We start from the raw sequence: 13,342 nt of genomic DNA on the forward strand, positions 1-13,342 counted from the left end.
TTATTTTGAATGTTGAGATGCAAGTACTTATACTAAGGCACGCGTAAGATCCTGCATTGTTGTTCTAATGAACGACATAAATTCCGTCATCATTGCTTGGAATGATAACATCAGTTTTTCGATGGCACTTGTGCTTTGTTGCAGGTCTGGCACGGCTCGAGGTTGCGGCGCTTTTGAGAAAAATACGGAGGAAAATACGGAAAACTGTCTTGCATTTGTGAGGGTCGACATTGCTTTTAAGAACATTTTAAAGATCGGAAGTCTTTTTTTTTTTTTGTTATATGTATAAGTGTAAATGAAAGCGAGGCGCCGCATTTAGTTAAAGAGCCGACCAAAGAAAAAATTTAGTGCAGTCCAAAATTTAAGGGAATTTAAGAAAAAAATGGAATAAGCGAGAAGAGTAAAGAAATATCGGAAGTGGCGCAGCAGTGTCTCCGCGTTATTTTGTTTTTTTTTTTTTTTTTTGTGTTTGCAAAAGTCTTAAAGTACACAAGAAAATCATCGGTGGATTCCCAAAAGTGGGTAAGTGAAGATATTGACTGATTCATTTATTAAGAAGAATGTATGAAACAAGGAAGTGAAATTAAATACACCTATCAGTATCAGGAATCAGTATTTTTTTCAAGGCCAAGGTCTCTTGATCGAATGGCGAAATTAATTTTCAAAGGCAGAATTTTTCTCTGCACTTTGTCTTTGCAATTTATGGATTGAGAGCGCTTATTTCTTTGTTTCTTTTTGTTCCGTTTAATTTTTGGCTGCCGGCCGTGCACACGCACATATGGTGATCTATGTCCAAAAGCTATGTATATTTTTTTTTTTTGTTATTATTTTTATTAATTCTTGAGCCAAGAATTAAAATGAATTCATCTAAGTTAATTATTGGTTTAATGGGGATTAACTTTAAGTATGCATTAGGCGCGGGTAGCTGGTTATATATTATTCGAGTGGGAATTGAAAACTGCAAATTGCAAGATTATTAGCGATCCGAATTTTGTTAAGTTTCGATTAGCATGTAAAATAGCTGTAAAAAATATAAAATATAAATATATTTATAAAAATTTTAATATATTTCTATAATGTTTTGAAAACCTAACTCGCTTGGCTCTGACTAGGATCTATTCCCCGTGAGCCGCTGTTAGCGACCAAACAGGGCCATTCAACTCTTTGTAATTTTTGGTGAAGAATGGCCACGGAAGGGCGGGCATTACACGATCCTCCACCACATCTGAGGATCGAGCGAAAGCATGTTGGGTAAAAGTATCTTTCTGTCCGTCACACTGATGATGAATGAAAGAAATTGGGCTGAGATTCCAGGACAAGACCACCACCCCATATAACCGACAAGGAGCAGCTGGACTTTCGCGCGTGCGTCCTGGAATATCTCATAACACCACCCTAGCCGTATGAATATTTACAGAAATAATTATAATCATTCTTAATTATCTGGCGCCCAACATGGTGGCCAAAATCGTAATTATCAGCTGTGGAAACTCACACTGGAAGGCAAAAACACACAGTTCAAATATTTTTTCTTCGCATGGTATTCAGCAGTATGTGTTTACATTCTAGCCAACGTTATCCAAAACATTTAGTACATTTTTTGTGTTGTTCTCGCTCGAACCCTATATCAGTTTAATAGGATCGATATATATTTCATTTTGCGAAAATAGGTTGCAATTGCTGATTTTGATTCTAAGCTTGGCAATCAAGTTTAGCCACCTCTTTGCATAAGCAACAATTGCACGTTTTTTTTTTCGTATATGCTTTTATTCAACGAAATTTAAAAAAAATCTCGCTAACCACAGATTTGCAGGGAAGAAACCTATGTCAAAAAGCAAATTATCACATGAATAATTTCAATTTTTTACATTCTTATTTTTTGATTGAGCGAATGTATGTATATGTCTTTATTATAAGTTTCATATAAACCTCAATATAAGCTTCATACATCAAAGCGAACGCTCCTGTTTTTTTTTTATTTTTATTTTTGTATTTGTCAAACCAGCCGAGGTTTTTAATCATTTTCTTGTAGTATCATATATTGTAATTATAATTATTAAAGATCCGTTCGCTTCGCGAGTGATTCTGTGTGATTTGCGCAGTATTTTAAACAAATATGCAAAGTCTTTTGCATTTTTCGTCTTTGTGCTTTGTTTACTCTCACTTTTGTGCGTTGTTCGTAGTGCTGTTTGGTGTCGTATTTTGCAAGCACATAAACTGCACTGTGAACCTATTCTCCCGCTCTCACTCTCTCGCTCTTTCGCTCCCCACACAAAATCTAAAATTTCTGAGTGTGCAGACTGCTATCGTGAGGTTCTTTTAACAGCTCGCTTGAAAGTTTTGATCTTGTGTTTTCGTGCACAGTGGTCTGATTTTAGACAAATATGGACATCTATGTTGTCTGCTTTTATAAAAATTGCTGCCAGGTTATAAAACCGGAGCAGTCAAAAATGATTTATTGGCTATGTGATAGAATGGTGCACACTAAGTGCGCTGGTTTTAATGACCGAACGAGTGATGACCTAGCAAAGGGTAAAAATCTAAATTACTGTTGTGATGCTTGCCTTGTAGTTGTAAACGAGATGAAATCGTTTATGCGCCAAACTAAAGGTGGCTTGAAAGAACTGATCAACAGTTTTGGTGTAGTTAGAGATAGTTTTCGTCGAGCGGATGATCTTCATTCCGCGCTTAATTCATAGTTTAATGGCCTTAAGCTATTAGATGAATCTCCAAAGCGCAAAATAGCCGCTTGTGGTAGGCTGCATAAGCTCCCGCAACCACGGGCAAACGATCAACAGGACTTCACAACTGATCAGCTGTCAATGGCAGCAAGTCCGCATATGTTTTTAAGATCGGCAGCTAAAAAAGGTTCGGAGCAATCCGATCAACCCGCTGTGGATTGCGCCCACCCTAAAGATTCCGAATTGTCTGCACTGGTCTCTCAACCAGTGATTCTACCTGTCCCGATTAGTTTACCACCACAAGTGAACATTGAGTCCGGACTACCGGCACAAGTTGGCACTTCAGAAATACAATTTGCAGGGCCAAAACCCCTCGCGGTGGTTCCTCTGAAGAAACCGATCAAACATCATCTGATGTATTGTCTTATATACAAGACAAAACAAAAGCCGATAATATAAAAGTGGAAAAATTTAACTTCTCTTACGCTAGGGACATATCATCTTTCAAGATAACTGTCCCAAACGAGCTTTTTTCGACCATATGTTCGGGTGATAAAATGGGTGATATGTATGGTGGTAAAAGAGCTCGAAGCTAAGATCATAATTAGGAAAAATGACCACGTGGGAATTAAACTTCCCTCACGTGGCCAGACCACTGCACCATCCGCCTCTTCATCTTCTTCCTCTTCTTCAAAAAATTAACAACGAATCTTACTATTTCCTATCAAAATTCTAGAGGCTTGGGTAGCAAACTAACGAAATTGTATTGTGATAGCCTTTCCTTTGTGTCTTATATAATAGTGTTTACAGAGACTTGGTTAAAGCCGGAGATACTTAACTCCGAAGTCTTCCCAGGTATGTACACAATATACAGATATGATCGTCCATCCAGACGGGGAGGTGGAGTGTAAACCGTTAGGTCCCGTAACTCTGAATTCTTATGCGTAAAGCTGTAGTTTTCCGATAGATCTGTTTATATCACGTGCTCTTACTTTCCGCCGTCTTTTGAATTCTCAGAATACCTAAATAATTTTTCCGCTATCTAGGCCGCCTCAAAAGAAAAAAAATTTTTTTTAAATATTATTATTTATTATTTTTATAATATTTATCAATATTGGGCCGATCCGTACCCTTGAAACGTAAATTTTAAGTCTTGTGTACTATCCGTCAATCTCTAACAAACCTTATTGATTTAATAAAGAAGATAACAAAAGTAAGAAATGTAAAGTACTAAAAAACTTTACCGTGCCTAATGCCCAGTGTTACAAGAGCTATTTAAACCGTTGTAAGTTCTAGGTTGCATAGGATCCGAAACAGTTTTATAAGTTCGTTAACACGAAGCGCAAAACAATTTCCTACACTTTCTCTCTATTTTTTGAAAGACAACGGCAATTAAAATAAAAGCCGTTATAGAGGCGACAGAAGCAGTAAAAAATATAGTTCCCGAAAAAAAATCTTTAGGGAGCTTGCGGTGAGCTGTGGCAACTAATTTAGGGTCATACTAGATGCATTATTATGCAGCGGGAATATACTAGACGGGATGCAACCCTTATCAGCTGCACACGGAAAGTTTTGGGATAATTTGGTTATCGCGAATAGAGTGAGTTTCAGCTGATCGTGATTTCCGCCGATGGCCTACACCTCGGCTTGTGTTTCCGATTTATTTTTTCTAATAAAAGAAAAGAAAATTTAGCGGGATAAGTAGTCCAGAATACACAGTGCAAAGTTCCTGATGAAGCGAACATGTTAAAATCATAGTTAAAAATATAAATTATATGTAAAAATCCTAGCTGGGTCTGTCTGACCTAACCTACCTCGGAAAATTTATTAATTCCCGAATCGCCATATTGAACTGAGAAAAATGAAGTTGAATTTTTAAATGATGTATTACAAGAATTTACAATAAGATATAAAAAAATGTGTAATCGAGGAGGAGACTTAGTTTATATCACTTTAGTATTTTTTAATTGTATTTAAATTGAATTCCTTTTAGTATTTAATATTTTTTATTTTTATATAAGCTAACATAATCTAATTATTTTTCTAAGATGAGTTCATTTTTAGAGAGTGCGCGTTTAAATTTTCGGGTAAAATTTATAAAAGTTTGCTTGCAGTCGTTTGATTCGAAATTTGAGTAAGAGTATCCGTGTGTTCATACATCCTCAAAGTATTCGCCGAGGAGTGAAAATTTGAGTGAGTTTTATTAACACAAATTTTTATTGAAAATATCCCACGAAATACACTGAGAAAAATAACGGGAGGTCATCATATTGATGGCGAACAAAATTTCATTTTTTTTATTACACACCAGAAAAAAAATCATGGAAGCTAAATAGTAAAAATAAATACATTTGGAATTTTGTTTATTTATTTTTGAACTTAGCTTTCCATGTGTTTTACAAGAAAAGAAAGAATTCGAATGAAACTGCGTATAAATTATTTGTTCATAATGTAGTGGCGGAAGTAGACGATTGAATATTAAAAGAAAAATCTAACCGAATTTACTCGCGACCCACTCTCACACTCTTTTTTTATTTTTCTCTTCAATAATTCCTTATGATAATAAGAATAATAATAGTAATTCATGGAACAAGATTATAGAGAAGAAAACTGCACTGGAAATTGTGGGAGAATTTAACCGATTTAACCCTTTAATTATATTTTTCTTGAATATCGTTATAAACGTTATAAACTTTTTTTTTTCTGAATTCGCAACCAAAAACAAAGAAAAAAAAACAAAAAAAACCGCTTGCCTTAGATTCCCACTTACTTTAGTTCGTATTTATTTATGTACTTATTTACATTATTATATACTTATTTTTAACTATAAATATTTTTATTAATTATTAATCAACCATGAATACAGAAGATATGAGTTCCTAAAAACTTAAATACTGACTCGGCTGATGTTTGTCCGGACGTAGGGTACCAAAGGGGCCACTTTAAAATAAAAGGTAAAATAATATTCAATGCATTAGCCAAGAAGTTATAAAACCTAATAGTTGAACAGTAATTGAGGTACACGCAGACAAATGCATAACATCCATATAGTAGAACAACAGTTTCCAATATGGTATGATGGAAAATTCAATAGCAAATTATATTGCTCGATTGATTTTTAATTAAACGAAACCATTTAATTTTCCAACTTATGTAAAATTAAATTTAACTCAGGTGAAAAATCAACATCACTTCAATTTAAAACAAGACAAGAATGCTATTTTCAAGTTCCCCGACTATCAGATACCCGTTACTCAGCTAGTGTGAATGCGAACTCGAAATTTGATAATTTTTCTGGGATATCAAAAGATATTGGGGAATAAAATGAGAATAAATTTAAAAAGTGATTAAAAGTAGCTAGGCGTCTTTAGGGCGTTAGAGTGAGCGAGTCAAAAATTGTTTTGGTAAATCGATATAAATTTACAAGACTAATAAAATTATTGAAAAAATATACAAAAATTGTATAAAATGTAGGCATGTCTGTTTTGGTCGGTTCTAGGTCTTTAGAGTGGGAGTGACAAATAGTTTTTTTGCAAATCGATAGATATTTACATGACTAATAAAAGTGTGAAAAATCATCAAACACATTTTTTAAAATTGTGGGCGTGACAGTTTTGTGTGGTGTCGTAAGGGCGTGTTAACATGGGTCAAAAAACTTCGCTTCGTCTTTGTCTATAGAATCTGTATGCTGAATCTCAACCTTCTAGCTTTTATAGTTCTTGAGATATTTATTTATACGGACGGGCAGATCGAGTCGGCTATTGATCCCGATCAAGATATATACATATACTTTATATAGTCGGAAACGCTTCCTTCTGCCTGTTACATACTTGTCAAGGATACTTTATGAGTATCGGGTATACAAATCTTTATTTTCAAGAACACCGACCATTTTATTTTAGGTATCAAGCTAAACTCAACTTATTGATCGACTATATTTATTAAGGCTAGATTGATTGGCGTTCAATTGATAATTAGGCAATGAAGTTTGGTCTATTGGTGGGTGATTTTTTTTTTTTTTTTTTTTTTCAGTTACATCCTGTTGACAGTATTCTACCCCGCCTTGCTTTGCGTTTATTTCATTGTATGAAAGTTGTAAGTGCGTAGTAAGTAGGGGTGTAGGCATATGCATATGCTTAAGCTAAGTGTAAGCGACTTATGGATGTGTCACTATATATACATATGTCGTATACAGAAATACCCCTGACGAAAAAATGAAATTTTGAAAATTAGCAACTATATATATGGGCATATACCTATTAAAATTATAAATATATTTTTTGCCTTTATACCTTCATATTTACATGTGTTATTATTTTATTTTTTGTAAAACAAAGAAGCATTTGCCCACCTGTGCTCGATATGACTATATGAATTGAAATTGATTGAATTGTCTGCTACCGATATAGTTATTTGTGTATTTACAGAAAGCCCCGACGATCTTGAGTAAAACGCTTGATAAGAACAAGCATCTATCAAAATTATCGCTGTTAGTTTTGAAAAGTCACTATAGGCCCATAAAACTCTATCCACAGGCTATCGATAAGTGCCCCTTGCCTGGGGTCAATTCAGGAGTACGTTGTCCGAGCTCCATCTGAGAAGAGCTCCTAGGGTGACTGAAAAGTCGAAAATGACTGGAGGTTCTCAGCAGGATTATAATCGAGACTGAGTAGAGTAAACACTAAACACTCATTAAATGGGAGAAGAGAAGCAGTTAATTATTTCCAGATCGTCAAAACATTTGGTGATCATGGTTGGGTGCGTTTCGACTGAACTCAAGTTACATTTAACGGCTACCCTGGAGTGTCAGAAGCTGTAGGATGTATTTTAGCGACGTTGAATAAGAGAATACCTTTCAAGTCTTGCCTCATTTAAGCCAATTAAAAAGAGAGATCAAAAACGGAGATCTGGAAGAGAGGCATGGAACTGTATATAGCACTCGCCACATCAATAACACTGTGCACTGGGAGATGCCGAACGGATCCCTCTGGATGAAACGAACGGATTCCCTCTGGAACACAAATCCAGCGCAGTGACGTTTTTTACTTTGCCAATTGTGTTACACAAGATTTTAGGTAACGATTTTTATTAAATTAGAGCAAGAATACAAATTTATATTGAACTTGCTAAAAATGTTTAATATTACTTACTTTCCATAATGTTCTGTGATGATATTCGAGGTAATGCCAAGAATTGATTAGTAGCCACCATATTCACCATAATTTGAGTCGGTATTTCTTGCATACAAATACTTGCTGTAAAGGTCGTCGTATCCTCGTTAAATAAAATAAGTGTATCTAGGCTTGTATTGACCTTAAACCGAGTTATTATATTACTTGACTCCCTACTAAGCGTATTCACAAATCTGGAAAAATAGAATAAAATTGTTGTTTATTTCGTTTTTATATACAGGAACTTGAAGATTGTTTCGAAAAGACATAAGTAAAGCGAAACATTAGGTTTTTTTTAAAAACTTAATAGTGTGATGAAATACAAAAACAGATCAACAAAGCCGGTTTGCTTTGCCATTAAAAGTATCAACAAGTCCAATTCTTTGTTGTTTTTCTGCACTTTGCCAATAATAAGCTGGCTCCCGAACAGTGCCGGTACGCGTACGATACTGCTAAAGCCTTTAGCTTCGCGGCTAGCTTTTACATTTGCTACAACAGAAAAACCAAAAAAAAAAAATTTTCGATTGTTCAATTCAACAGATTTGCCTGTCGGTGGCAAATCTGTATGTATAAACGTATGTATAAACATACATACGTTTGTAATTTTAACTATTATATCATAACATTATTATTATTATTGATTATTCTAAATACATTGTTTTGCAGATGTCTGCCTTTCTTCTACAAGGGTATAAATAATAAAATTAAATCAACACGTCTACTAATTTATACACTTGTAGTTAAATGAATCTGGGACTTTGTAAAGGTGCGTGTTTCGAAATAATTGCACTTTCGACTGGGTCAACACATAAAGAAAAAAAAAAAACAAGAAGAGAATGCTATAGTCGAGTTCCCCAACTATCAGATACCCGTTACTCAGCTTCTAGAAATGTAAACTCGAAATTTCATAATTTCATTAATGATGAATGAAAAAATTTAAAAATGTTTTAAAAGCGTGGGCGTGACCGTTCTGTGACCTTCATTTACCCATTATCTAAGTAGCTTTTTTAAGAAACTAAAGCGTCAATAAACCAATATTTTCATTAGGTTATGATAATATGAAATTATAATTTGTTTAAACATTTATTTATGTATCTTACCCAAATGCAACTCGGTCGTAAAATTCAAAGGCAGTTAGAAGGTATCGTAACCTAGTTAAACTTCGAGGCTCAAAAATCAAAGCTCTTGCTCTGTTGTCCATCCATCCTCCCAGAAATTCATTGAAATTGCCATGTTCGATGCGTTTGAAAACATTAAATGGTATTTTTTTGCGTATAAATTCTGTAATAAAAATTTTAATTTCATTGAAAAAATTTAAAAACGTAATATAATAAAGTGCGGTACGTAAAATCAATAAATCTTGGATAAAGATTTAAAAATAAATATCAGATATAATATTATATATAATTTTTTTTTATATTCTAAAATATAAGTATAGTATTGATGTTTCCATTCCATAATATTTATACCTGGTACTCGTACAGTAAGGTATACTATATTCGTTGAAAAGTTTGTCGGTAAATATAAATTTCCACGCCCACTCTAACACTCATAATCCAAAACTTTCACTCCCAAAATATTCCCCAGATAACCGAACCATCAATAAATAAAATAAAAAAATAAAATAAAATTTAAAAGTGATACACACATTTTTTATCACAAAACCGGGCACTTTCCTCTTTTTTCTTTTACATTTTTTTGGTTTAAGAAGGCATAGTTGTAACTTAAACGTAGGTCTACTCTAATGATGAGAGGACTGTTCGGTCGCCAGCTAATGCGGCTTGCAAGGTACTCTTTTAGAAGAGATAATTCTCAGGAGGCGACGTTCTCGATATCCTAAAGAAGCCATTCCGCGGGGGAAGCTTCCAAGGGGCAAGCAAAAGGACACGAAGTCAAGAGGATGACTGATGAAGGAATACCTGGCTTTAAGATCAAGATACAAAAAATTTTAAGATGGGCGGCAAAACATTCTAAGCCCTCTGACAATACGGCCAATGTGATCAACACCGTGAAAGTAATCGAAGACGAGATCCTAGGCAATTTTAATTACATTGCAGTGTTGGCAGAATTAAAATTAGTGAAGACCTACAAGCGGTCAGTGACAGTCACCATACCTTGAAAAGGATTCTGTCCAGTATCCCTCAGTCTCAATAATATACACCGTGGAGGGAGAAGCACGCTTGCCTTAAATGAGCAGTGGAGTGACAATAAAAAAAACAGCAATTAAAGCTCGCAAAGCAAGCAAACAAAATATTTATATTTATTAGATAAAGCCTCAATATTATAAGGATTCGGTTTTGAGGTAAATTCCAAGAAGAAAAGCGCGCTTCTTTACATTAAAAGTAAAACCTGCCTCTGACAAAAAGTTTAACCCCGTGTTTAATCTCTCATATGCTTTATCTTTTGTGTTCGCAACTGTCTATATAGACTACTGGATAGAAACAGGCAAAGTTCCTCAAAGCTCGCATTATGGCTCAATGACAAATAGAGGAAGCGTTCTTTAGGCCAAGTAGCATTGCCAGAAATTCATACTGACCCTCTGGATTCACAAATGCGGTCCTTTCTGCACCAGTGGCGAAATTCCATACGAAACTGCAAAGGATTACGACTGTGTCTGGAAAGAGACTTAAACCGAAGCTTAAACCAAAAGTTAAACCAAGGTTTAAGCCAAATCAACAAAAGGAGGAGACCGCATCTTGGAGTGGGGCCAAGAATAAACATTGACGCAGTGGAAAATGATGCAAAGCACTTTGATCCCAAGTCCGTTGACGACGATATTGTAAGCTTGCAATAAATAATGAATTACGCGAGTGTATCGAGTACAGACTCGAACATCAAATGTAACGAGTACAGACTCGAACGTCACTTTATTGTGTCTGGGAAACAAAAGTTAAGATTGGTAGTGGATTACAATAATCTCAATGTGGTAACTGTCAACAAAAAATGCCCATGTGGATGGACGCATGTTGGATGGGCACAAAAGCATGAGAAAAAACAACAGTATGAGTATGGAGGTAGACATAGTGGAAAATCCCTTATTTGAGAAGACTGAGTGGAAAACGCTAAAGCCAAAAGTACTTCCAGTTAAAATAAGCCTCCCTAATGCGTCACCGGGACCTAAACGGCTAAGAAGATCTATGAGGTTAAGGACAATTACAAGGACCAAGGAATAAAAACATCAAATCGATTTGCCACACTGCTTGTTGAGAGCGGCAAAGAGAGAATAGATGAATCTGAAGAACAAAGGAATGCCCCCAAACCTCCTCGAATTATAATTCCTTTGGTGAAGAACACTGCCCTGATGCTTGATGATGACCGTCAAGTAGTCGCAGCTGACAGCTTCTCATACCAGGCCACTGGATGAGGGTGTGTTCGAAGCATGCCAAAAAAAAGTTCGACCAAAGACACTAGAATAACAAGATGCGTAACGGCCATACATTGGTTTGGCACTATTCAGCCACTTTTTTGGTGACGGCCAAAATTGCTCTCTGTCCGCTCGCTCACGCTGAGAGCGTAAGAAATCTAAAAATAAAATTTGCTTGCTTGTGTGAGTAAAAACAATAGACGAGAACGTGTATATGTGTGCGTACTTGTGCTAGAACCAATTTTCGGGCCGAAATCTATTCTGATCGAAGAAACAAATTTTCATATTTGGAGTTTTGGCCAATTTCGTAGCAATAGGATATGACTATTATAATTTTAAAGTTTTTTAAATTCGTTTGTTAAAATCGCCGCTCGAATTAGCTACCGTTTACATACATATTTATATTTATGTTGATAAATAATTATGTACGTTACTACGTTACTTACGTTACTATATAACATTGATTTTTTACATAAAACCATAATGAGAAAGCACTACTTTCATTTGTGCACTTAATGCATTGCTCAACAATACAATTTTTTTATACACATTTGTGTTTTATTATTTTGAAATATATTTCAAAAACTTTAATGTGTATTTTACAAATATTAAAAAAAAAATCAGATGGTGCCTTTAGTTTCCCGAAGTCCGAGTCTGTTAAGTAATATAATTTATAAAATAAATAAAAATATGAAAAGTGTTTATTGTAAAAGTTATATCATGAGGCACGAAGTGCGGACACGAGCACTAAACAATCATTGCCTTATTTACTTTTCACACGTCGCAAGCTAATGACAAATATTCTAATATAAAGTAATTTTTGAAATTTATGTTGGTATATTATGTACATATATTCGGGTATTACTATTTCTAAGCTATATTTAAATAATAATAACGTTAAGGCAATGCAAAAATAATATAGATTTAAAGTCTAAGAACTTCTAAGGTGAAGGCCATATTTGTCAAATTTACAATGCATGAGCATGAGCAAAAATCGTGTGCCAAAAAATCGTATGGCGTTACGCATTTTGTTATTTTAGTGTCTTTGGTTCGACCTACCGCAAAATAGTGGATGACATGAACAAGCACCAAATGGATTTCCGCACGTTCCAGCTTAAGGAGAATCGGGTTTTCAGCGTTGTAATTAAGGACACTTTATGTAACTAAGCACTTTTCAATGCAGCTGGGTTCATAACGGAGGAATTAAGTTCTCGGACACACTGTGCGAGACTTAAAGAATGCGGTATCTAGAACCACCAATTGTCCAATGGCAATGTTTTTTGTAAACCTGAATCAAGCCGCAAATAACAAGAATATGTTTGAAGTATCTAGGGTGTGATCACAAGAAGTTTGATGACTTGATTCAGTGCTACCGATGCCAGGTATTCGGAAATACGACGAGGTATTGCAGGTTGCAGTACACTTATGTCAAGTGCGGTCAAGAACATGCCTCTGAAAAGTGTAAAAAAGCCAAAGACGCTCTTGCTACTTGTGGCAACTGTGGGGAGGCGCACACAGCGTCTTACCAAGGCCGTCGAGTTTACATTGAAGCCAAAAAGAGGGCTTTCTCACAGCAAAAAGTGAAGCCAAGGATACCTCCTCGGCAAGTATTCCACCCACAAAATGCATCGTACATGCCAGCTACGCAGACGTAGCCAGGGGTGCGTGTGTCCAGCAGAAGCCACACAACTACAGCCACAAGTTCAATCAACATGACCCTAGTGTTTAGGAGACAGAGATGAGGAAAAGGTGAAGCTGATGAAGCGCATGGAACAGATGACGAGCACCATGTTCGACCAATTCAAGGAAATGATGATAGCAATGTTCTTCTGCAGAGCACCCAATGTCTAACGGCTTGTCGAGGAACAAGCCCCAAGTGAAGAACCAGTGTGCAGCTGGACTGGTTTCAAAGTGCCAGGACTCACTTGTTGACGGAGTAAGGCAAAATTTGTATTGCAGCAGCATACTTGCCGCAAGGTATACAATAAGCTATCCCGATCTGTCCTAGCAGTTATACAACTTGGCACCCAAGCTTATTTTAGGCGGAGATCGCACCTACTGGCCTACTGACCCCACAAGGATTCCTGATCTCTTGAATTTTCCACCTCTGCCTGCTACAACCCGTG

At 35.7% G+C, this 13,342-nt stretch overlaps 1 protein-coding gene across 3 annotated transcripts in view; it reads right to left on the reverse strand.

Moving 5' to 3' along the window:
• LOC27206972 (dnaJ homolog subfamily C member 16) overlaps positions 1-13,342 on the reverse strand; it is a 156,976-nt gene that overhangs the window by 61,313 nt on the left and 82,321 nt on the right. For all 3 annotated transcript variants that reach the window (XM_039298322.2, XM_039298321.2, XM_039298323.1), the window contains 2 exons: positions 8,953-9,133; positions 7,832-8,046 (listed from right to left, as the gene is read on the reverse strand). In XM_039298322.2, coding sequence (XP_039154256.1) covers positions 7,832-8,046; positions 8,953-9,133 — 396 coding nt within the window. The remainder of the gene's footprint in view (positions 1-7,831; positions 8,047-8,952; positions 9,134-13,342) is intronic.

Source organism: Drosophila simulans, unplaced genomic scaffold (assembly GCF_016746395.2).
Source record: "Drosophila simulans strain w501 unplaced genomic scaffold, Prin_Dsim_3.1 Segkk87_quiver_pilon, whole genome shotgun sequence".
Taxonomy (NCBI): Eukaryota; Metazoa; Arthropoda; class Insecta; order Diptera; family Drosophilidae; genus Drosophila; species Drosophila simulans.